Raw genomic sequence first — 25,591 nt, forward strand, 5'->3', positions numbered from 1 at the left:
TTTAAAAAAAAAAGAAAAAAAAAAAAAAGTTGTTGATATTTTTCACTCTTGACATTATTCAATATATGCGTTTATAAATTGATGTATATGCTTATGTAAAATGCTTAAAGTGATGACTATATATATCATCAACACTGATAATGCAAATGTATCATGGAATGAGACTTTTGTCGTGATTGACAATTTTGAGCATTATAAGGAATGATCTTGAAACTAGTTTAATAACACGCTCTTTAGGAGTCTTAATAGGCAAATAAAATCATATTAAAATCACTGTGATATTCACAATGTTGCATAATTTTACATCATCATCATAATGTGCCTCATGATAACTTCTCTTTCCTTTCCAACTCCTCCCTTTGGTCTATTCCTCTTTTCTAGCCCAGTTTCTCTCTCCTGCCCTTCCTCTGTTATCAGGTGACACATCTGACTGCCAGCTGACCTTTTTGTAAGTCGTTTCTCCTGTGGGGTCAACTCCTCGGTGACCAATGGTCTTCTTCATACTCTGAGATGATCCTGGCCCCTAGTTAGAGAGACAGAGACACAAAAGAGTGACAAAGGAAAGAAGGGGAACAGAAAAAGGCAACTGGTTTCATGTCAATAGGCCTCAACTCTGTCCAGGTTTGACTTCCTGTTTGTCAGGTGTTTCCTCGAGTCAAACACAGACACGCACATTCCTGTCAGTCTGTTCATCCTCTCACTGCCTTGGTACATGTGAATCTTCAATTGACAATGGGTGCAGTGTGTGTGTCTGTGTCAATATTTGTCCTGTTCAAGATCCTTCTCACATGACTATTTGATCAACACACAGTAACAGTAAGTCAACCTTACTTCACCCTGCAGGGCTCATGTGTTCACATTCCTCTACCAATGTCCAGCAACTAAAAAAAACACTTGGATGAAACTGTGGATACTGATCTGAGATTTTACAAATACTTGGCTGACAAGAGAAGAGAAGGTGAAAATGTTTGCATAAAGCAAATCTGACATCTATTTAGTGATAAATCAAGAAGCTGTGCTTTACTGTGAATACAGTCATGACTAAAGGGCAATGTTTAATGCCATGTTTGCTGCTATAAAATGGAAAAAATGCTAAATTGGAAAAAATGAACGTTGATAATGGGTAATGAGTAAAACAGATGCAAATGCCCACAATGTTAAGAGCTAACATTAAAGGCACAAATAAAGCTCTGAGCAGTGAAGTAAAATAAAGGTGTAGTTGTTAGAATAAGTCAATTTCAATAGGATTCCGCACAATAGGGAATTCTGCGTGAAGGTAAAAAGATTTTGCTCATGTTCAAGATGGTCATGCCAATTCGCCATGTTGACCAACTGAAAGCTGCTTGGTTTGAAAGTGACTTCTGTGTGAGCTGTGCTTCATATATATCTACGCTATTGACACTGAGCAATGGACCTTTTTTGAGCACATCTCAAGTCTGAGGTAAATTTTAAAAAAAAGACTACATCTTGCTACCGAGTTGTTTTTGCTGGCTGCACGTAAAAACAACACAAGCTGTGTAGTATAATTCACAAATAGATTCCTTTAAGAGTTAGTTATTTTAATTAACCGTAAAAACAATTTACAAGCTTTATTCTAACAAATCCAGAGCGGTAACAATTTACAACCGACTTACTTATTGAATGGCAAGTGATCATAACTTTCATTTATGTCTAACTAGAAATGACCTTGAAACTGTTCTCAGAAAAAGTTTTCTGAATTTACTTAACCCTCTAAAGAGAAATTTATGACTATTTACTGACTGGTTGATCATATCACAAATGTAGGCCTAGCTGAAGTTATACATACAGTTTAACTCCAACTGTACTCCAAAACTGTGACTCTCATGTACCAGGAATAAGGAATTTATTTAATATATCAATTTTATTTTTTACTATTGGCCAATTAATTGATTTGTTTGGTTGGAAAATACCTTATAGCATGACGTCTATTATATTCTGCATTTTAGCACAGTTAAGAAGCTGTACTGACCAATCTGCTCTCAGGAATGGAACCATCTGTTTTATAACAATCAAACCGTAATTATCCCACTATGCACTGGGAAGACTTGTCGATTTAAGGTATGATCCCCTGATGGTATATGATATGGTAAAAAATATTATTTGCCAGTCAATGTAGAAAGGATGAAAAATTCTCATTAAACAGGAACATGATTTGACTAATGCAAAATTTGAGTGATGAAATGATAAACGAAACTGCAGTCATCAGATTTACAATTTAGGGAGAAATTAAGAAATAATTTCTTTGCCTAACACAAAGTGAGTAATCAAACATGAGATCAGGCTTACCTCCGTAATGGTCATCTTTCGAACTCCGCTGGACCCTTTAAAGTTGGAGAAAGAGAGAAAGAAGTATGAAAAGAACATTAAAATTTGTTAGAGGGACAGAAAAAAAAACTTCACACCACCTCTTGCTGTTTCTTTCCTATGAACTAAAACTAAATAAGAGCTGTCAATAACGATTATTTTGGTATTCGAGTAGTCGGCAGATTATTTTGACAATTAATCAAGTAATCTGATTTTTTGTGGTAATAAAAATAGTCTTTAAAATGACTTAAAATACATGTAAAATACATGTAAAATAATTGGTTTAAATAAAGTATCACAAGCAAGTAAATCACATGGTTTTATAGGGCTGGGACAATAAATCGTTGAATCGCGAATCGAGAAATGATTCTCTCAGAATCGATTCAAGAGATAATCGCGATGCATTTGAGAGGAAAAAAAAAAAAAAAAAAAAAAAAAAAAAAAATCACAGAATCGATCCACAAATCGAGATGAATCGATTTATTGTCCCAGCCCTATGGTTTTATTGAACAACACTGTTAAAAGACTTAATGTTATATAAATAATATAAACAATCAACTTTATAATATTATATATATATATATATATATATATATATATATATTAGATATTATATATATGTGTTGTAATATAACAAATTCCTGCAGAGGATGCCAACGGCCTGGTGGCTGTTGTTACACTTTACAGCATAATCAAATCCCACTTTAATATTGACCATACAACATTTAGCCAAGTTCAAATGTCCACTTATTCTTTAATATTTGGCCACTTGTTCACGACAGAAACGCTACAGCAAAGGTTTAAACTTTTATTTTAAAAACGTGATGAACAACAATTTGCATATTTAGAGACATACGGATGAAATGGCGCACATTGCGTTCCCAGATGAATGTTAGCAACCTAAACTAACAGCATATGCTGAGATGGAGTTTGTTAACCAAGCTGCTAAAACCACGCATGTAAATGATAACACTTTGCATGAAGCACAAAGCGAGTCAGACTTTATATGTGCTCTCAAATGCACATTATTGGAAATGCAAATAAAAAGTGCATAGAGAGACTGAGTTTATGTGGAGAGCATTTACTGTGAACAGAGCAGCTCTGAGAAACACATAACCTGCACACATGTAAATAAATAAAGCTTTACTCTGAAACCCACAGCGCAAGTACTTATTTAATTGAATCACAGACTGAGATTTATTTTTAAATGGTTTAAATATATTGTGCAGCCTTATAAAACGGTCTAATAATGCGGTTAATGGATTCTCGTCCTTGGAATCCACCATTTCCAGTATTTTGCTGGTTAATTGACACAGGAAAAAATTGCAATCGAGGATTTTTTAAATTGAGTACAAAGTAAAATAAATGCAGCATTGGTGAGCAAAAGAGACTCATTTCAAAAGCATTTAAAAATCTTACCAACCCCAACCATTTGGACAGTAGTGTATGTAATTTTGTACATCCATCCCCTAGTACCCAGGTCTCAATTACAAAATTTGTTTGTCATCTCTAATCCACCTGAAAAACAAACTAAAGTTCTTACAACTATCCTCCACCTGCCAATGTCACAGGGGGGCAAAATCTGTCATGACACCAGGGGTGCCAGACAATCAGCAGACTGTCACAGCAGATGCTTTGTGGATATTCACTCAATAAACAACACAGGATGAGATAATCTTAAACACTCTGAGGCTTTAAATTCACATATTTTTTATAATAGCAACGCATGGTATGCAATGGGTCTTGCTTGTTTGCATTGATTCAGAATGATCGCATGTCTTCAGGCCAGACAGAAGTTAACAAAGCATGTCTGCTCGTTGTCAAAACAAACAGACTGAGATGCAATAGCATAGCAACTTCAATCCTGCCAAGAGCTTGATATTATTACACACAATCAAAATTAGAATCCAACCTACAGAAATAGTAACAGTATTCACTAGGAGCGCACACTAGATCTGATGTATCACATACAGTATATGGAGCAAGGACAGCATCCATGATAAAGAAAAAAAAAATATTATTTATGGTTTTGAAAAACCTGTAATATTTTCAGTAGAAAATAAAACATCATATGGTGTAACTTCAGTAAAAAAATGTGACTTTCCCTACACTTTCAATAGGTACATGTAAGTGAACACAATTATTAATTGATAAGCTAGCTACATTTTCAAGGAGTCATGACACATGACATTTTACAACATGAACTAACCTTGCCTTTTCATAAACAGGTCAAATTATCTGATATTTTATTGACCTTAAAACACATTAATGAGGGTCTAGAGGTCCTCTCTATGATACCATTTCCTGTTTTTTCTCCCTCTCTCTCTGCATGTTGGTTGCACCAAATGAGTTATCTGGCAGATTTCTCCAAATATTAATAATCAAGTTTATTAAAAAAAAAAAAAAAAAAAAAAAAAAATCTACAATATTATGCCATAGTAAGTTTTTGCAAGCTTTTTATTGTTTTGTTTTTTTTTTAAAGCTTTTTTTTATTAAAGGGGTCATTAACTGCATTGTTTTATAATGTTTTCTGGGGTGCACTTATAATGTTAGTATGCTTTTTACATAAAAAATGGTCAATTTAGAAATAAAAAGCATTTTTCCTACCCTGATTTTAGCCCTCTTATTTAAACGGACGTGTCTGCTGTAAGACCTCAGTGTAAACGCCCACTGCTGTGATTGGCTAACATCTTTGCTTATGAAATAGCTAAGTACTCTCTCTTTTAGCATGTTTTTACATTACAGCTCTCAAGGTTAACTAATCGTGAAAAGTGCTGCATTACATTTAGATTTATGGCATCATATTTAGATTGTGGCATGAAAGGTTGCAGTGATGAACATTGTAGCCGATCACAGACATGCTGTTGAGCACATAAAAGCAGTGATCTCATCATTGCAACTCAATTTCTGCACATTAACAGTAACTAAAAGATTCTCTGAATAAAATGAAAGTTTTGGTGCCAGTCCAGATCTCAGTCACTGAAAAACGTGCGCTGTTTGATTGACAGATTCAGTGCATGCTGTTTGATTGACAGCTCCAGCGATTACAAAGGGAGCGTTCTTTGATCGCTTTCTTTATATGATTTAATCACCATTTAAATAACAGATTATTTTCATCCTACTAAGAGAAACAACAAGTTGATATGCTTATAGTATGACGACCTCTTATATATCAAAAGCTCAATGAAAAGTTGATTTCTCAATTCATGACCCCTTTAAGGCTTTTTTTAATGATATCAAGACAGTTCACCCTGACATTTTTGATTTTTACCAAAATTTTGTTGTTGTTTTTTCCACCAAAAACATAAGGGTGAGTAATTAATTGACAATTTTCATTTTTGGGTGAACTAACCCTTTAATAGGTAGGACAAGAAGTTTCATTGACCCATTATCAAAATTAGGATTACAACAAACAGGTAAATCAGGAAAAAGTTATAAATTTACATTATCAGTCAAACTCTTAAATCACAGGTGCTTCACCTCATGACTACCAGCACTCCTTTTCATCATGGAAGAAAAAACGTTATTGTGATATGATCATCTCTTTGTTGCAAAAGTCACATATTTGGCATTGCTGATAAGTCTACGTAACTGCATTAAGAATGCATGGAAGGTAATTCACCCATTCTCACACGATTCCCCAAGCAACTACTGAAAACTCTTGCAGTAACCAATAGCAACAGCTATTTTAAGTTAGTGAGGAAAGATATAGGATATTTCAATGGCCAGCAGATCTAGTTATGTGAAAGACTTGTGTTGTCACACAGGTCTGAGAACAAACAAATATTTTGAACAATGGAGTTTGAACAATATGAGTGATGATAAAAAGAGACATCATTCAACTGCTCATCTCACCAAGACGCAGACTTACATGCACAAACACTAGTAACTATGTAAAGTCTGACCCAGTGGCACAATGTCCAGGAACTGTGATATATATTTACTTGTTCCCACAGATTGCTGGACCCTTTGATCATCAGTCTGAAATATCAATTCCTTTTCCCATCTGCCTTAATTGCACAAACAGATGAGTCAGTTTACAGCTTCCACTTTCATTGCATTCCACCCATCCCCCAGTCATCAAGCTTAAATTCCCACTGCAAACGAGACCATGCAAGAGACAAGCCATTTTGGTTAATTGGTATTCAGAGTCTCTAAATCACACAGCACAACTAAGCCATGCATGTACTACCTCTCCGAGAGGCCAACAATCTCCAAAACGGAGTCCTCAGATCTGTAAGGTAAAACAGTTATTTTAATAAGGGACAAAATGTCACCACTTAAACCTGAGTGTCCTAAAAGTATCTCTCAGAGTGGTTGAGAAACTGGGTATTTGTTTGTTTTGTAAGTGTGGTTGGTTGGTTGTTTGTTTGGATGGGTGGGTGTTTGTTGCTTGTTTGGAAAGGTGGGTGTTGGTTTGTTTGCCTGTTTGGATGGGTTTGTCATTTGTTTGGACGAATGGGTATTTGTTTGGAAGTGTGGGTGCTTGTTTGGATGTTTGTTTGTCCGTTTGGACAGATGTTTGAATGGGTGAGTGTTTGTAGTTTGTTTGGATGGTTGAGTGTTTGTTTGGATGGACAGGTATTTGTTTGGATGGGTGAGTGTTTGTTTGGAAGTGTGCTTGTTTGGATGTCTGTTTGTCTGTTTGGACGGGCGGTTGTTTGTTTGGATGTTTGTTTGTCCATTTGGACAGATGGTTGTTTGTTTGGATGGTTGAGTGTTTGTTTGTTTGGATGGATGGGTATTTGTTTGGATGGGTGGTGGGTGTATGTCTGTTTGGATAGATAAGTGTTTGTTGCTTGTTTGGATTGGTGGGTGTTGATTTGTTTGTTTGGGTGAGTGTTTGTTTGAATTGATGGGTATTTGTTTGGATGGTGGGTGGGTGTTTGTTTGTCTGTTTGGAGGGGAGGGTGTTTGTTGCTTGTTTGGATGGGTGGGTGTTGGTTTGGATGGTGGTTTGTTGCTTTGATTGATTGGATGGATGGATACATGGAAGGATAGATGAATGGGTAGAGAGACAGATGGATGAGTGAGTACATGGAAGGATGGATGGATGCAAAAGATGGATGGTTTCCGAGAGGGAAATGTAGGTTGTCTCAGAAAAAGACAAAAAAAAAAAAAAAAAGAGACCAACACCAAATAACTAACATAACAGACACAATATTAAACAGTATAACCCATGGTTAACAAACATGATTACAAATGTATAATTTATCACTAAAATATATTTGTTTTAACAAATTCCAGTTTTGTTTTGCATCACATCCTTAAACCGCAGAGCAAGTGAATTGACCACTAAGAGAACACATGGCTCGTCTCTTGAGCTGGTCTATATTTAGTCCACGCTTAAGAGATACACTCTTTTAAGAGTGGTAGGGAACAAATCTTTTACCTCATGCACACAGAAACAAACACACATTTTAAGTCATGAACTGTGGGAAGATGTCCTATCTGTGAGATGGGACTTGAGGTTTAGATGTTCAGCAGTCTGTCCCATTTCATCTGGGCGGGCGAGCTGGTTTCTGTCCCATTTTCACATTTATATTTAGAGCAACGGAACAGCCTCAGCAATCATCATGACTGTGTGCGTGTGTCTGAGAGCACTAAAAATACTTCTTATAGAGTGCTAACTATGTCCTAATGTGGGTTACCCACACAAAATGCCATGATATTCTGAGCTAACAGACAAAACCACCCAAGTAATGAACACCTGATTGACTTCTGTACCGCAGACTACTAAAGTCAATCTCCACTTCATTTCCCAAGGGATGTTATTTTTACTCAGAGGTCAATGAAGACAGACAGGGAGTCGAAGAGAACGACCACTCACAGGACATGCACTGTTAATGCCATTTCCATCCCAGTAACCAATTAACTAATTCACAAACAGAAACTGTTTTAAGTGTCAATGTGATGAATGCATTATGACAAATAATTTTGTTACAAACTAAGAGTTGAAATTCATCAGCATTCTCACACACAGTCAGTGAAATAAATATTAGGATAGGATTACATGTTTGTCATGGCTTAATCAGCAATGAGTAACAAAATAACCAAGTGTAAACTCCAAAAAAAGTCTAAGTTCCTGCAAGCCTTCACGAAGGACAAAGAAGTCAAACTAAACACTTTTATTCATAACTGAGGGAACTCCTTAACTCAAGGTCTAACTCATGATAAAATGCTACTCAATGAATGCCACTGTTACATAAACCCCCTTCATCTAAATTTAATTTGGATTATTATGTGTACCCAAATTAGTATGCCGTTAAACGAGAAAACTAATTTACTTGTTTAATTTATATACTTATGTAAGTATGGGTGCGCCTGTGGAAAGTACTAGCACGCTGACGTAAACTTAAACCTGACAGTTTTTTTACATATTAGCAGTGAGCTAGTTTTAAATATTAACAAGTCGTTTTGTCAATGTCTTTTTAGAGAAATGTATTAATATTCTAGATATCATATTTCTCATGATATTTACAATACAATATGAAAAAATGAATGTTACTAAAGGAAGTACTACTTAAAAACTTAAGCTTTTTGCATATATTTGACCAAACTCTAACATCTCTTATTTAAAATCAAAACAATAATTTTCTCCAAAAAAAGTATAAAGTAAGAAATTAGCGTGTTGTTTTGTTAACGCTCGACAAACATTTATCATAGATGGTGGCTCGTTCAAATTAGCAAAAAAAAAAAAAAAAAAAAAAAAAAAAAAAATGTAATAGAACAATAACCAGAAAGATCATCTTAACTGAATTGCATTCATTCATGTAGCTTATTTATTTTAATATTAGATATTATATGTTTGTTATAACTGGGCTAGTTAGCATATAGCATGTTAGCCACAGATCCACATCATCGATCTGGATATTTTCAGGAAAACCTTCAGATCATAGATCAATTAAACTAAATTAATCACACATACATACATCTGATAAGTTATAGATTTATTATAATTACTAACTAGCGACTATAATAGATTACACTTATTTTGTGGTTGTTAAACAAAAGGCTTGATTGAAGCCAGTAACACTGTAAACAGTGAATCAATCCAGTGCTGGTAAAAAATAGTTTATCTATGGCAACAGACAACATAAAAACACAAAACGCACATGCCAATATAAGTATAAAAACCATAAGGATTTAATTTACCTGGAGGGGCAGATAAGCCCGTGTCGGGTGGACCGGCGGACGCCATTTTGATTCGGGTTTACTGGACCCGATCCATGACCGGAATCAGACAGACAAACTAGTGTCCGGTTCCGCCAGGACTAACTCTGGGACCCTTTACTGTCACTGACCTATTTAAGACTATAATAACTACAAACAGAGATTCTGATCACTATCTACCTACAGAAACTATTATTATATATTCTACATTATATTAGCCTACATATGAAGATCCAAATGATATAATTTAGGCTACATAATTTCCACAGTTTATATACTGACTACGACAGTCTTGCCTTGTCTACGCGTACATTAGTTTGTGAAACAAACTCGCCAAGCCTTTATGTACAGTGCTAAAAATAACAAAACCGTTCACAGAGTAGATAACATCTTGGACAGACATGCATGACATTTTAAAAGTCATTGCACAGTTGCAAATAAATAACAGTTTAACTTTGAAATGATAGGCTATAAATAATACGTTATATAAAATTAAACAGATACTGAAAAGAAGAACTGTTTTTGCCTTAAAAGTTAAGAACACCCTTTCAGTTAAAGTTTACCTTCATTTATAGGCTTAGTCGACTCTTGCCTGAATGTAGACCTATATAATATGCAGACAAAGAAATTAACTATACTGTAGAGTTTTATTTGCCTGTGGAAACGTAAATGATGTACAGTAACTGAAGATTTAAAAAAAAATAAAAAAATAAATAACAACAGACATTTTGTTTATATATAATTTGTTATATTTTTGGGAAACAAGTTTCAATATTTTATACTATCCAAGCAGTTCTTCTTTTATGATAAAGTCTGAAAAATGTCTCTCAATAATCAATACAAAACCTTTGGCAAGAAAACTGCATAAAGAAATAGAATATGCATATTAAAAGAAATAAACAAAAAGTGGTTCAGGTTTGGTTCAACTCAAGCGTACATATACTGAAATGTGTGCCCTCTGCATAAACTGATTCACATTCATGGTATCAGAAATTCTTTAAGAAAGTGGGCACGTCACACAATGCAAACTGAATGATGAGGGGGCATTTCTTCCTCCCAGTATACATGGCTTTATTTGCCTTGCCAATATAACGCAGGAGCAGTTTTGTAGCACATTTGACACGGTGTTTGATTGTGGGTTCACAACAATGAGGCTTCACCAGCTCCTTCGATTTGCACATATCATTCAGGTGGCTGTCAAGCTGCAAGAGAATAGACAGTTTTTAAGTATGAATAAGTAAGTAAGAATAAATAGCATTTTTGCTGAGTTTACTCTTTTAGCCATTAATTTGCATCACAAGTGGCTGTTTACAATTTACATTTATTTATCTTGCAGACTTTTTATCACACACAAATATATTGAGAAAATCAACCCAAAAGCTTGCCTTACCTCAGCCTCTATACATGCAGGTCTCTCTTTTAACACTAGAGGACAGCACCGTTCAACCATTTTATCTACTGAAAAAGGGAAACCCTTCCTGTGGGTGATAAATTAGATTTGAGTTACTAATTCTTGAAATATTTTGTAAATATCTTCATTTTCAAGTGCCTACAGTTTGCTGCATGTTGGTAAAACCAAAATCGAGCTGTCTTAGAATGACATCAAACAATTTCTACAATTAAATTCAGACTTTTAGTATTTTGTATTTTCTTTGTCCTTGAACCAATGTTTAGCTGTGCCGAAGGTTAACCATGTAATCACATGATGAGATTATTTTTCAACTGTCCTTGTTTTGACCAACATTCATGGTCACTGATGTCTGAAAGGACAGTGATAAACCTAAACATAGATAATAAAAGCACACAAACAACAGTAAATCACCTCATATCATCTATATTAAGAAAACAATGGCATGTGTTACTTAACAGAACCTAACTTTATATGATTCTCACAGTATAAAACACTATTCCAGTACAAAGAGAATTTCAGAGCTCATCCTCATGTACATTGCACTATCATTAAAAAGTTTGGCCACACTAAATGTATTTTATTATTATGTTTTATTTATTTGTTTGTTAAATTAATACATTTATTCAGCAAGGCTGCATTAAATTGACCAAAAGTGACAGTAAAGACTTCTACACTGTAACAAAAAATCATGGTTTCCACAAAAATATTAAGCAGCATAACTGTATTCAACTTTAATAATAATAAGATGTTTCTTGAGCATCAAATCAGCATATCAGAATGATTTCTGAAGGATCATGTAAATGCAGGTTTGGTGAACATACAACCGGAATTCCGGAAATGTTGGGACGTTTTTTTAAATTTGAATAAAATGAAAACTAAAAGACTTTCAAATATATTATTCACAATAGAACATAGATAACATAACAAATGTTTAAACTGAGAAATTTTACAATTTTATGCACAAAATGAGCTCATTTCAAATTTGATGCCTGCTACAGGTCTCAAAATAGTTGGGACGGGGGCATGTTTACCATGGTGTAGCATTTCCTCTTCTTTTCAAAACAGTTTGAAGACATCTGGGCATCGAGGTTATGAATACACAAGGCCTTCCCTGAACTAGACATCGTCTGGAGGGGAGCATATGTTGCTCTAAAACCTTTATAAAACCTTTACCTTTCAGCATTCATAGTGCTTTCCAGAACATGCAAGCTGGCCATACCGTATGCACTTATGCACCCCCATACCATCAGAGATGCTGGCTTTTGAACTGAATGCTGATAACACGCTGGAAGGTCTCCCTCCTCTTCAGCCCGGAGGACAGGGCATCCATGATTTCCAACAAGAATGTCAAATTTGGTCTCATCTGACCATAGAACACTTTTCCACTTTGAAACAGTCCATTTTAAATGAGCCTTGGCCCACAGGACACGATGGCGCTTCTGGACATGTTCACATATTTCTTCCTTTTTGCATGATAGAGCTTTAGTTGGCATCTGCAGATGGCACAGCGGATTGTGTTTACCGACAGTGGTTTCTGGAAGTATTCCTGGGCCCATTTAGTAATGTCATTGACACAATCATGCCGATGAGTGATGCAGTGTCGTCTGAGGGCCCGAAGACCACGGGCATCCAATAAAGGTCTTCGGCCTTGTCCCTTACGCACAGAGATTTCTCCAGTTTCTCTGAAACTTTTGATGATGTTATGCGCTGTAGATGATAAGATTTGCAAAGCCTTTGCAATTTGACGTTGAGGAATATTGTTTTTAAATTATTCCATAATCTTTTTACGCACTCTTTCATAGATTGGAGAGCCTCTGCCCATCTTTACTTCTGATAGACTCTGCCTCTCTAAGACATCCTTTTTATAGCTAATAATGTTACAGATCTGATATCAATTAACTTAATTAGTTGCTAGATGTTCTCCCAGCTGAATCTTTTTAAAATGTCTTGCTTTTTCAGCCATTTGTTGCCCCCGTGCCAACTTTTTTGAGACCTGTAGCAGGCATCAAATTCTAAATGAGCTCATTTAGTGGATAAAAGTGTAAAATTTCTCTGTTTAAACATTTGTTATGTTATCTATGTTCTATTGTGAATAAAATATTGGCTCATGTGATTTAAAAAAGTCTTTTAGTTTTCATTTTATTCAAATATTAAAAACATCCCAACATTTCCGGAATTCGGGTTGTAAAATACTTCTTTCAAAAACCTTCTTCAAACAATCTTACGGACCCAAAATGTTTTGTTAAGTTTATTTGTTAAACATGTAGTTAGGAATAAAGTGGGTCTTACATGCTCTTGATGGTTGCATGTGTATCACAGAATGCATGAAGAGTTGGAGGAGCAGCAGCAGCAGCGGCGGCAACAGCGCTGAGGTCTGGATCAGTAGAGTTGTATCTTGGATCTGGAGCAGCAGATGCAAAACAAGTGTACTGATCTTCTCCCTTCTCTCCACAACACTCAAACTTTGGTCCTTTGGTTTTTTTCTCATCTTTACAAAACTTGTTAACCATCTTCTTCCACTGAAGTAGATAAAAAAAAAAGAGCTCATTAAGAATGTTACTTATGAGCGACAAAAATCAACTGTTACTGCTTAGTTCTTAATAAATACAGTTTAAAGGTAAGATATTGTGGGAAAAGTTCTGTTAGTTTTGATGGATATATTTGTATTTTAATTCCATTACACACTCAATGATGCTTAACAATATATATAACTTGTCTGAACAAAACCCCCAACAGGTGCCCAGTAGTGTTAAGGTCAGGTGAAATACAGGTGAAAAAGATTTTCACTTTGGGAGAATGTATAGAGTCAATGTCATGTTAAAAGACATGCAGGGAATAAGAAGAAGGTAGTACCTTCTGTTTCAAGATTTTGCATAACATCACATAATAGTGTGTGACTTCATGACATATTGATTAAGCACCACTCCCCCACTCCTTCAGCACTCATACATCCATATATAAGAGCTTTACTACCACTGAACATCACTGTGGGGACCAGGCACTGTACTCCTCTCACTGTACTCCTCTTGAAATGCCATACACTTTAGATGCTGTTAGATCCAAAATGATTGATTTTGTCTCATGAGACCAGAGTACGGATTACCAGAAGTCCAACTATATTCTTTTTCAGTTTCTGTTACTTTTGTCTTCTGACAATTTTCTCCTATGTGGCTTCATTGTTGTCAAATCTGAGAATGATTCAATGGGCTATATAACACTTTTAAATGTCGAGAAATGACTCTTATTTAAATGTGTTGGATCAAAATTGATCAAAAATTGCCTTTAATTAGCACTAGAAACTTTTTATTTAGTTTTATTTTTATACTTTCTGGAGGGTGTACTCATTTTTGCATCACAACATTTTATCACTTTGATAAGAAAATCTTATTTTCCTGATTAATATTGACACGCTTCTTTGATAATTGATCAAGCAGACTTGCTGGAACATTTCACAGACAAGGCTTAAAGGGTTAGTTCACCTAAAAATTCTGTCATTAATTACTCACCCTCATGTCGTTCCACACCCGTAAGACCTTCATTCATCTTCAGAACACAAATTAAGATATTTTTGTTGAAATCCGATGGCTCAGTGAGGCCTCCATTGCCAGCAAGATAATTAACACTTTCAGATGCCCAGAAAGCTACTAAAGACATATTTAAAACAGTTCAGGTGACTACAGTGGTTCAACCTTAATGTTACGAAGCGATGATAATATTTTTTGTGCGCCAAAAAAACGAAATAACAACTTTATTCAACAATATCTAGTGATGGGCGATTTCAAAACACTGCTTCATGAAGCTTCGAAGCTTTATGAATCTTTTGTTTCGAATCAGTGGTTCGGAGCGCGTATCAAACTGCCAAAGTCACGTGATTTCAGTAAACAAGGCTTTGTTACGTCATAAGCGTTTCGAAATGTTTCGAAATTTCAGTGGTTCACGTGACTTTTATACATGCTTCAAACCACTGATTCAAAACAAAAGATTCGTAAAGCTTTGAAGCTTCATGAAGCACTGTTTAGAAATCGCCCATCACTAGTTATTGCTGAATAAAATATTAATAATAATAATAAATCATAAAATATTCTCGTCGCTTCATAACATTAAGGTTGAACCATTGTACTCACATGAACTGTTTTAAATACGTCTTTAGTAGCTTTCTGGGCATTTGAAAGAATTAATTATCTTGCTGTCAATGGAGGCCTCACTGAGCCATTGGATTTCAACAAAAATATCTTAATTTGTGTTCTGAAGATGAACGAAGGTCTTATGGGTGTGGAACGGCATGAGGGTGAGTAATTAATGACAGAATTTTCATTTTTGGGAGAACTGACTCTTTAAGCTAGTCCCAGACTAAAATGCATGTTTAAAGCATTTTAACTAAAAGCAACTTATACTGACATATCTTAAAATATGTCAGCGCTATTGTTTGTCTCAAGATGCACACTAGTAATGTTTTTTTCTAAGGCATGTTTAAATGTCCTAATTGAACTAAAGCCGAATCCTGGCTTAGTCTAAGCCCTGTCTGTGAAACCGGGCCTATGTCTTCAAGGAACCTTAATATGTGTAATGTGTGTGTGTGTGTGTCTTTAACCCTTCCGGTTCTACTCGCACTGCGACGAGTGGAATTCGAACCGGAGTGTCTGGCATGGGAGGTGGGCATGGTAACAAGGATGCACGCAGCTTCAAGCCGCCAATTGCTAGTGTGCCTCTTGAGGCCAGAGAAGTGAGGTTTACTTGCACAGCTCTTACTAGCTGGCCTCTGTCACCTCTCTAAACCTCACTCCCATCCAGGTCACGGCACCAACGTAACCCCTCCAGTTCTACTTGCACCGTGACGAGTGGGATTCGAACCGGCGTTTCTGGCATGGGAGGCAGGCACGCTAACAAGGTCGCTAAAGAATGCAGCCCCTAGCATCAGTCACCAGTCCGCCTCTTGAGGCCAGTGGAGTTCACACAGCTCCACTGTATACACTGGCCTCCTTTATATATAAAATATTATATTTACCTATTTACCTCTTCTTGAACTGGAAATCCCGAAACACTATTCACATAATGCATTGGAAAAATTTGCTCACAGACTACATCTCCCTAGAATATTTTTCACCTCATTACAACTATATATCGGAACCACAACACTCCAGATCAGACCTCATTCAACTATTACAAATCTGACACACTCATCCTAATTAATTATGTATTCACTTATTATTATACATATTTATACAAGGTTTTAGTAATATTATGAGTAATATTATGAGTATTTTCATTATTATTATTGACAATATTGTTATTAATAATATTATCAATATCATAGAAACATAGAGCAGTAATAAGATGATGTTGATAGGATGATATTTTGCTTTGTATAAGGACGGTAACGGTTTAATGAATATCTTTAATAATTCAAATAATTTAATATATATATTTAAAATATATAAATATAACTAAATCAAATCTACACCCAACATATACCACACATGACTTTAATGCACCACCTCAGCTTAGGCATACATATATATATACAAATAGTAATCATACTGTGAATGAGGGAGAAAAAAAAAAAAAAAAAAAAAAAAATATATATATATATATATATATATATATATATATATAAATAAATAAACAAACAGACATGCACACTGACACAGAAGCTAGGATAGGTGTGGTATGTGTTGGGTATGTGTCATTATTTCATTATTACATTATTATTATTACTATTGTTATTTTATCATTATTATTATTTTTATTACTGTTATTATTATTGATTTTACTGTTGCCGTCATCACAAAATATTAGAATCATCACCATCTTTAGTACTGCTATTGTTATTATTATTATTATTAATATTATATTATTATTGATATTACTGTTGCCGTCATAAAATATTATCACCATCTTTAGTATTAGTATTACTATTGATATTATTATTATTATTATTGATATAAATGTTATTATTATTATTGATATTACTATTGCCGTCAACACAAAATATTATCATCACCATCTTTATACTATTGTTATTATTACTACTGTTATTATTATTATTACTGATATTACTGTTGCCATCATCACAAAATATTATCATCACCATCTTTAGTATTAGTATCACTATTGTTATTATTATTATTATTGTTATTAATGTTATTATTATTATTATTGATATTACTATTGCTGTCAACACAAATTATTATCATCATCACCATCTTTAGTATTACTATTATTATTACTGTTATTATTATTGATATTACTGTTGCCGTCATCACAAAATATTATCATTATTATTATACATGCTATTACTACTTATATACTTCTATTACCCGTTTTCTGCTTATTTTTTTCATTGCTGTTACTATCATTGCTGTTTTATTGTTGTTTTTGTGTTCACCGTATGTTGTGTTTTGCACTCCTAATAAAAATAAATAAATAAATAAATAAAAATTTACCTTTGAATTTAACAATTATCTGCAATTGTTTTCAGTTCCGAAATTGGGAATTAAACTGCTATTTTTGAATTATTTATCTTCTTCACCTTTTTTTCAGCACAGTGTTGTTGACCCTTTTTCTCCTTACAGCATTGGTTATATTCTCTCTCCAGGACATTGATGGCCTTTGATTGACGGACCAGCCAGCCATAGCCAGTGCAAGGAAGACACTTGGTATCGTATCGTGGTCGGATCTTGTGATGAGTGCAGATTTGCTCTATGTTGGAGGAATCGGGACGGCCAGGTGGAAAGTTGAAGTGTGGAACTTTAGGCTGCTTCCGAGGTGCTCTTGGAGAAGCCACCACTGAGCTGAATGATTAAAGACAGTGGAAGTATTAATACTTTCTATATTCATTTTCCCTTTTCCTCTGTCTCATTTGCAAACCTAAATTTTCATGGTGGAACGAATGTGTATTTGTTACATCACCACCTACAACTAGCAAATTAGTTGTAGGCGGTGACTAATTATCACTGAGAATGACTCATTTCTTTTTTTAAGGGTTGAGACATTAAAAAAAAAAAAAACTCCCATGTATTTATCTGCTTCCTTTTGTTTAAATATATTATATAATATATAAATATGTTATTTTGCTAATTTTCTCTTATTTAAGGTGTCAAAATATCATTTGGTGCAATGGCCCAGTTATGACTGGTACAGTATTAGACAAACCTAAACTTAAACTTAATGAAAATAAATACAATACTTTTGAAAATATATATAATTTTTTTTGTATTTTGCAAATTACGTTGCACAATATATTAATTAATCTCATCTTAAGATGAAGAAACCTGGACCTGCAGTAACATACATATTATTTATCACTGGAAATCAGGTTTGTAAGACACTTATAACTGAAATTTGGAAATAACATTTTAATTTTGTTAAACGTGAACTTTGTGGCTCTTTCGCCACATTCGAATGTCATGTGGATTGACAATAAAAACAACACCGTATATTGTTTATAAATTTGAGTGAACTTTATTGAATTGCATTGAATTATTATTTTAAGTGTTGAAATAATGTTTTTTTGTGCAATTTCATAAGATAATGAAAAAAGCAGCAGCTTATAACATTTGTACATTTATTAACAGGTTTGACCATTTAAAGTGTTTTGTCATTTGAAAGCAAATAAAAAAATGTGATAGAGCAGAAGAGAAAGAATACCACTTCTACACTAATATATATATATATATATATAAACATGTTTATTCTCAATGTTGTATAGAATTAATTTTGCATTGTGTCTTTTCCTCATTTCATATGACCTTCTATCATGTGGTGAAACCAATGCTGTGTCTTCAGGATTTGAAGAATGACTAGACAGGAGCCAGAGGTGTAATACTGAATATTTACTAAAAGATAATTCATTTACATAGGGTGATAGAGAAGAGAGAAAAAAGACAAGGAACACCTCCGCTTTCTTCAGTCAGCTTTTATACTCTTTACTAAGAGTTTGTGTAATACATTATCAGTGTTACATAATATTTAAGTGTGTGACCATTACCATATATGTACTTTCCCAGGCGATATGCAAGAATATGCACAACATTACCAAATATGCGCATTTTAAATCTACCCTATGGCCTCTAGAGGCCTTATCCCAGATGTTCAGGCTTCCAAGTACCATATCAGCATCAAGCAATCTCAGGCATTGACCATTGCATTATAGAGAAAGCCAGTACAGAATAAAATGGTACACACCACACTAACAGTATTAAATTCAAAATAAAATGCTTCTTGTGACATAAAATGTAATTTTTAAAAATAGTTTCAGTTTTAAAGCTTTTAGACCTGTAAACTGTTATAAAACAAAATTCTATAAGCCATGATGTCAGGTTATGACATAAAATAACACCAGAAATGTTTTCTAAACATATTTCTGTAATACTGGCATGTTGTTAAAACCTCCACATAGTAAAGAAATACAGAATATAGTAATCAATAATAAAAAATAAAAAAATCATCACAGTTGTACCCAGTTTATCTAATTCATCTTGATTCACTTGGGTAACATTACAATCATGGGAACAATTTCCAAAAGATTTCTTTTTTTTTTTTTTAAATGCCCTTTAAAACCCTCATCTGTCCCTTAAACCAAAAACATACTGCATATACTCCACTAGAAACCTACCCTTTGCAAGCGCGGGAGTTAAATTTGAAGCCTCTGATCTTTTTTGGAGTTTTGGCATTTGAGACCTCGGAGGAGACGTGATATGAAGTGTCTGAAGCCTCCTTATCAAAACAGCTCCATCTGGCCTTCCCGTTCTTCATGCAGCAGAAGTAGTGACTAGTCTTAATAGAGAATTCCTCATCACAGTAGGCAGACAGACTCTTCTTCCACTGAATGATAGGAAAGACAATAGACAGGAATAAATAAACAAAGGAAAACAGCTTTAGTATAATTACAATTAGTTACATTTACTATAAAAAGCAAAGAGTGCAACAGTCATGAGAGAATCAAACTAAATAGTAAAAAAAAACAAGGAGAGATTTTATCTAAAGACACACTAATCATACATGAGAGAGCAGATACTTCCCTGATGTGGTGCACAATGTCCATATAAACACTTTTAGTGGATAAGAAAACAAACTTGAGTAACATCTCCCTAGATCTGCAGTTTCTGCTTTAGTAATGTGAGGAATCTGAAAGCTGTTAAGAACAGATGTGAGTGTAAACAAACGCTGTGACTCTGTGGCACTAAAACACTGCTGTTTGTTTTGTTTGTTTGAGAAGGGGGGATAGAGCAACATGTCTCAACCAATGGCAGAAGTTTGGTGCTGGATCAGTGACAAGTTGTTACATTTATAATCATGATCTTGCATACTATTCTAAATCAAACATTCAGGGAAAATGTTGCTTAATGTCTGAAAGAGCTGTTGGTAGCTGAGAGAAGTCATGCGACTGTGGTGTAGTTTGTTTATAGCCTATGTTTAGCTTTTTACTTCTGGAAATTGTATTTAGGTTTCATAATTCATTAAAGTTGTGTTCATTTGTGAAGATTATCATGATGAACAAAACATGTAAGAATTATAAACTTATGTTGGTCACAGAGCTTATTTTCTGCATAAATCCAACAGAGAATCCAAAAAGCCAATTTTTTTTTTGTCGAGGGAGCCAGGGTAATGCTAACTTCTGGTTTAGCCTACAAAAATATGTCATTACTGCAGCACTCTGTTCTATTTGTTGCTGCTTCCATTCTGTTTGGTGGCATGGAATTCATACACTAAAGCTTTAAAGTCACCACAAAATCAAAATGGCAATTCTTTTCTTTTTTGTTTAATGGAATATTGCAGTATATAATATTAATGATTCATCTGTGCACATCATTACTATTTTTAATTCATGTGCCCTCATAAACTTTAACCAAAATCAAAAAAAATTTAAACAAAACATCATTTCAATTATACATACATGCCAACTTTAAAGAAGTTGTTCTCAACCAGGGGGTGAGGCAAAAAAAATCTTAAAATGATTTAAACATTGTTATATTAACATAATTTTGATTAAAAAGCTAAAAAAAAAACCCATATATTTAACATTTTTTATTTCTATTACAACAGAAGTACCAGAGGTACATATCAGCTTAGACAGAAGGGCCTTCGGATATTGTCTTGGACATAAAAAGTTTGAAAACCACTGCTTTAAGTGTTTTTTTATCACCCCAAAATTAAAATTCTGTCATCACTTACTCACCCTCTTGTCGTTCCAAATCTGTATTATTTCTTATGTGGGACACAAAAAAAGATATTTTTAAATATGTGTCAGTATTTTGTCCATACAATGAAAGTCAATGGGAACCAATATTGTTTTGGACTCCACTGACTTCCATTGTATGGATAAAACAGTTAACAGTATCTTCTTTTGTCTTCTGCAGAAGAAAAAAGTTTTTCATAAAGGTTTGGAACGACATGAGGGTGAGTAAACAATAAACATTTTTGGGTGAACCATCCCATTAAAGGGTTAGTTCACCCAAAAATGAAAATTCTGTCATTTATTACTTACGCTCATGCCGTTTTACACCCGTAAGACCTTCGTTCATCTTCGGAACACAAATTAAGATATTTTTGTTTAAATCCGATGGCTCCGTGAGGCCTGCATAGGGAGCAATGACATTTCCTCTCTCAAGATCCATAAAGGTACTAAAAACATATTTAAATCAGTTCATGTGAGTACAGTGGTTCAATATTAATATTATAAAGCGACGAGAATATTTTTGGTGCGCCAAAAAAAAACAAAATAACGACTTACAAAATAACACGCTGATTCATTATGCTCCGAAGCTTCCTGAAGCAGTGTTTTGAAATCGGCCATCACTAAATAATTCGTTATTTTGTTTTTTTTGGCGCACCAAAAATATTCTCGTCGCTTTATAATATTAATATTGAACCACTGTACTCACATGAACTGATTTAAATGTCATTGCTCCCTATGTAGGCCTCACAGAGCCATCGGATTTCAACAAAAATATCTCAATTTGCGTTCCGAAGATTAACGAAGGTCTTGCGGGTCTGGAACGGCATGAGCGTGAGTAATAAATGACATTATTTTCATTTTTGGGTGAACTAAACCTTTAAGGGTAAAAGAAATATAAAATAAATATTAAGCTCTTTATAGGCAATTCTTTCATCTCTATCTAAGAGGGCTTTCACACTGGGCACGTTTGCTGTGGTCTGAGTCTGAGCGCAATTGTTCCCGATGCCTCCCGCAGAGTTGGTCTGGTATCACACTCAACCTGATTCTATCGAACCCTGGTGCGTTAGCTTTTATCTTACTCAAACACACACAGTGCATGATAGAAAACAGGATGCGGGTCAGTATATTGTGTTTTTTTATTAATTTTGAGCTATTATATGCAGCAGAGTGAACAACACTTGAGTTTACTGTATGTGCGTCGCATGAAGGCGGCTTTCTACTGCTTGCAAATGGACTCTTTTGAGGAGACAGCGGATTGCTAACCATTCATTTAGCCACTCACACTCACTCTCGCTCATATCCATCATTGTTACCCTTTGTAGAGCTATGTATGACGACGCCGTCATCGGCTAAAATGCATGTGTAGGTTGCTTTACTTCCTGAACATGTGCGCACCCCAGTCTTGGGTTCGGTACCCCAGTGTGCTTCTGGGTCCGCATGGCAGCTTTCACATTAACGATTTTTAATGCGAACCATGCCCTGTTTTGAACTAAACTGGCAGTGTGAAAGCACCCTAATTGTCTCAGTGCCTCTTGTGACAGCTCCACCAATCATTAGAAGGTATAATAATGTTGAGACTCTCACCGCTTGTTCAGCACAACAGATTTGCTCTTCCTGTGTTCCATTAATGCCACAGCAGACGCTGTACCAGGACTGGAGTTGATTGACAGCATCAGCCTGTCGATGCTCACGGCCAAAGCCACTTTGAGGAAAGGTGTCCTTTTGGTACCTGATCGGAGCTTTACTGAACTGACAGATATCTTGCAGGCTGCCTGCATTTGGAAAGGCTGGGGGGAAATCAACCTTTGGTCGCGTTGTGGTTCCCATGGAGCGAGGGCCAAACACTGGGCGACCTGATGATGTGGATGAAAGATTAGCAGATGAAAGACTATTAAATTTTGCTATTCAACAAGAGCTATAGTGATCCAGTCCAAGGCTTTATATAAACGTGTAAATGCATGTATGAAACAACATGAAACACATAATATGTACCTATTGGGACATGGCCAGGGTGAAAGTTTGTGTCTTCTCTCTGGGTCATGTCTGAGTCTGCAGCTAAATATATACAAAGAACACATGAAAGGATGTAAAACACCATAAAGTACAAATTAATTGACTTTCCATTCAAGAACATGGAGCGATCACTCACCTAACACTTTGGAAAGGTCAGGGATGATTGGTCTCTGCAACATCAGAAAGTCCAGTTCTGAAATAAGAAAGAGAAACTTGCCAAACATTTTTTTTTAAAAAGCTTTTTATTATTTTTTTAAAATTGGCAAATGAATTAACATTGAATCAAAACATATCCATGAGAAAAAAATAAACCAATCGATCGACAACAAGGCAAGTTAATCGCTGATCACAGCCTTACCCTCAGGGGAAAGCTCTCTCTGAAGGAAATCTGCAACCAAAAGGAAAAAAAAAAAACAGGTCAGGCTCCTGACACAACAATGCGTGATCACACCTTAACAGACCAGCTTTCAATCTGTACACTGAGCTGGTGACATGAAAAGTTTGACTTTTTGGCTTTTTTGGAAATAAATGTAACAACTAATAGACAATTTTTTGTCTGAATGTTAAGTTACTGAATATCAATTACCATAAGTTAATTACTTATAGTAATTGCTCAATATTAATTATGATATTGTTGTTAATAGTTGTATAAAACAATACAGGCAATCATTGCTGAGCTAAATATATGCGGCCGATTCACTGACATGTTGATATTTACAACAATGCACTCTAGTGTTATCTATCTATCAATAGCATATATATATATATATATATATATATACATATATATATATACATACTCTCAGAAGAAATGGTACAAAAGCTGTCACTGGGATGGTTCTAAAATGTAGCCTACAATTAAGGTACTAATATGCACACTTTTTTGTATGTTTGAGGATTTAGGTACAAAGGTGTACCCTTTGAAAGTGTACTGCCCCAAGTAACAGCTTTGGTACCTTTTTTTCTGAGAGTGTGTGTAATACAGTGATTAAATTTATTAGATCACAACCTAATGTAGGGTTTGTGCCACAGCTGCCCTAAACTAACAGTATTGGTGATTAATGCTATGTTTCCAATGTTAAAATGTAATCATTGTTGGGATTTAATGGATTCAAAGATAGATCGCACAAAAGTTTCATCAAAACCAAGTCTTTGGGAAAAACTAGAAACTATTTCAATAAGTCAATAAGGACAGAGACTGTGGAAAAGTACATAAAACAATGCCAGAAAGAATGCAAGCTGTTATCAAGGCCAAAGATGGTCATACAAAATAAAAATAAAATATATATTATTTTTGGTTATTATGTATGAATAAAGACTATTTAGTTGTTTCAGTTCGTTATTAAATTTTTAGTTTTAAACAAGTTTTTGACAGATTCCTTATTTGTGTTTTGTCTCTATCATATATATATATATATATATATATATATATATATATATATATATATATATAGGTCTAAAGTAAACTTTAAAGTCAAAAACATCATCCAAACAGACCTTCATCAACCACCATATCAGTAACTTCCCTTTGGACAGCCGGGGGAGAGTCTGGAAAAGTAGGGCACATTGGTATTAGCCATTTGATAAAAAAAAACAAAAAAACACACTTGCGCAAGAACCAACATGCAAGCATGTTTTATAACACTGGTTTCCATGGAACATCCCCTGTCACAAACAAACAATGCCTTACAAAACGTGACATTAACAACTAAATATTTATATACTATCATGAACGCCCCACACATTCATATTCCTTCTCTGATCATTCCTTTCCTGATCATATTATATAAGCTAGCAAATATGCAACATTGATCAATGTCTGAAATTTAGCCTATATTCTGTGCAAACGACATAAAAACATTAGTGTGACGCAGGCCTACAGAGCTGCATTTACCTTCCGATGCATCGCACAGAAGAGCAAGTAAAAGCGTCAAATAAAGTCCCACGCCGCGTGAAGAGCTCATGGTCGGTGATGTGCCCTCAGTCAAATACTTCTCGGTTGAAGTTAATGCTTTACAGATGCGAAGCCCACTGTGTCGTCCCGTTCCGCTCTTGTGCTTTTAAAGGCAAACTTCCTTACAGGAGCAAAAACGCGTCAAGTTCAGGAGGAGATCATATGGAGGAGGAGGACCATCTTCTGCTTTCGCAGTACTGCTGACACACTTAGCTGCCTTTACATAAGTTCGTCAGTGATAGCTTACGTACCCTGTCTCTACCAGCCTAACCCTCTAATAAGTCAGATGAGGACAAGGATGGCAGTGTTTACCGTCAGAAATACACTCATTTCATTTCTATGTAATTTCCTTTCCCACAAATGTGTGGTAACACTTCTGCTCAGAGAACAACTCATTAAAACACGAGTTGCCTTTTTAGAAAGTGTACATGAAGCCTAAAATGCTAAGTTTCTTCACTTTCTTTCTCTTTCTTTCTTTCGAACGTATGAAACACATTAAAATGTACCTTCATTATACATTTAATTTTATTGTGTTAAC

General features: G+C 34.9%; 2 protein-coding genes across 3 annotated transcripts in view; both read right to left on the bottom strand.

Moving 5' to 3' along the window:
• pip5k1ab (phosphatidylinositol-4-phosphate 5-kinase, type I, alpha, b) overlaps nucleotides 1-9,998 on the bottom strand; it is a 22,855-nt gene extending 12,857 nt beyond the window's left edge. The window contains exons 1-3 of the mRNA XM_051866423.1: nucleotides 9,481-9,998; nucleotides 2,308-2,342; nucleotides 443-523 (exon numbers count right to left, since the gene is read on the bottom strand). Of these exons, the coding sequence (XP_051722383.1) occupies nucleotides 443-523; nucleotides 2,308-2,342; nucleotides 9,481-9,526 (162 nt within the window). The 5' untranslated portion in view covers nucleotides 9,527-9,998. The remainder of the gene's footprint in view (nucleotides 1-442; nucleotides 524-2,307; nucleotides 2,343-9,480) is intronic.
• Nucleotides 9,999-10,224: 226 nt separating this feature from the next.
• Nucleotides 10,225-25,315, bottom strand: ecm1b (extracellular matrix protein 1b). Of its 2 annotated transcripts, XM_051866424.1 has the most exons (11): nucleotides 24,994-25,315; nucleotides 24,597-24,647; nucleotides 23,458-23,487; nucleotides 23,236-23,292; nucleotides 23,079-23,141; nucleotides 22,671-22,939; nucleotides 19,524-19,732; nucleotides 17,439-17,700; nucleotides 13,199-13,428; nucleotides 10,889-10,976; nucleotides 10,225-10,700 (listed from the first exon to the last, which is right to left on the bottom strand). In XM_051866424.1, the coding sequence occupies exons 1-11, from the start codon at nucleotides 25,061-25,063 to the stop codon at nucleotides 10,485-10,487; spliced, it is 1,545 nt and encodes a 514-aa protein (XP_051722384.1). In that variant the 5' UTR covers nucleotides 25,064-25,315; the 3' UTR covers nucleotides 10,225-10,484. The 2 variants fall into 2 exon arrangements, with proteins under 2 accessions (XP_051722384.1, XP_051722385.1); XM_051866425.1 differs by lacking the exons at nucleotides 10,225-10,700; nucleotides 10,889-10,976; nucleotides 13,199-13,428; nucleotides 17,439-17,700 and having other exon boundaries at nucleotides 18,727-19,732; nucleotides 24,994-25,297.
• Nucleotides 25,316-25,591: the final 276 nt, after the last annotated feature.

The sequence above is a fragment of the Ctenopharyngodon idella genome, chromosome 16, assembly GCF_019924925.1.
Source record: "Ctenopharyngodon idella isolate HZGC_01 chromosome 16, HZGC01, whole genome shotgun sequence".
Classification (NCBI taxonomy): Eukaryota; Metazoa; Chordata; class Actinopteri; order Cypriniformes; family Xenocyprididae; genus Ctenopharyngodon; species Ctenopharyngodon idella.

Bases quoted from the DNA above. Each gene is read 5' to 3' on its own strand.
- ecm1b (XM_051866424.1), bottom strand. From the start codon at position 25,063: ATGAGCTCTTCACGCGGCGTGGGACTTTATTTGACGCTTTTACTTGCT. The intron at 24,648-24,993 runs GTAAATGCAGCT...CTACTTTTCCAG, and splicing joins TCTGTGCGATGCATCGGAAG to ACTCTCCCCCGGCTGTCCAA. The intron at 13,429-17,438 runs GTGAAGAAGATA...TATCTACTTCAG, and splicing joins AACACTGTGCTGAAAAAAAG to TGGAAGAAGATGGTTAACAA.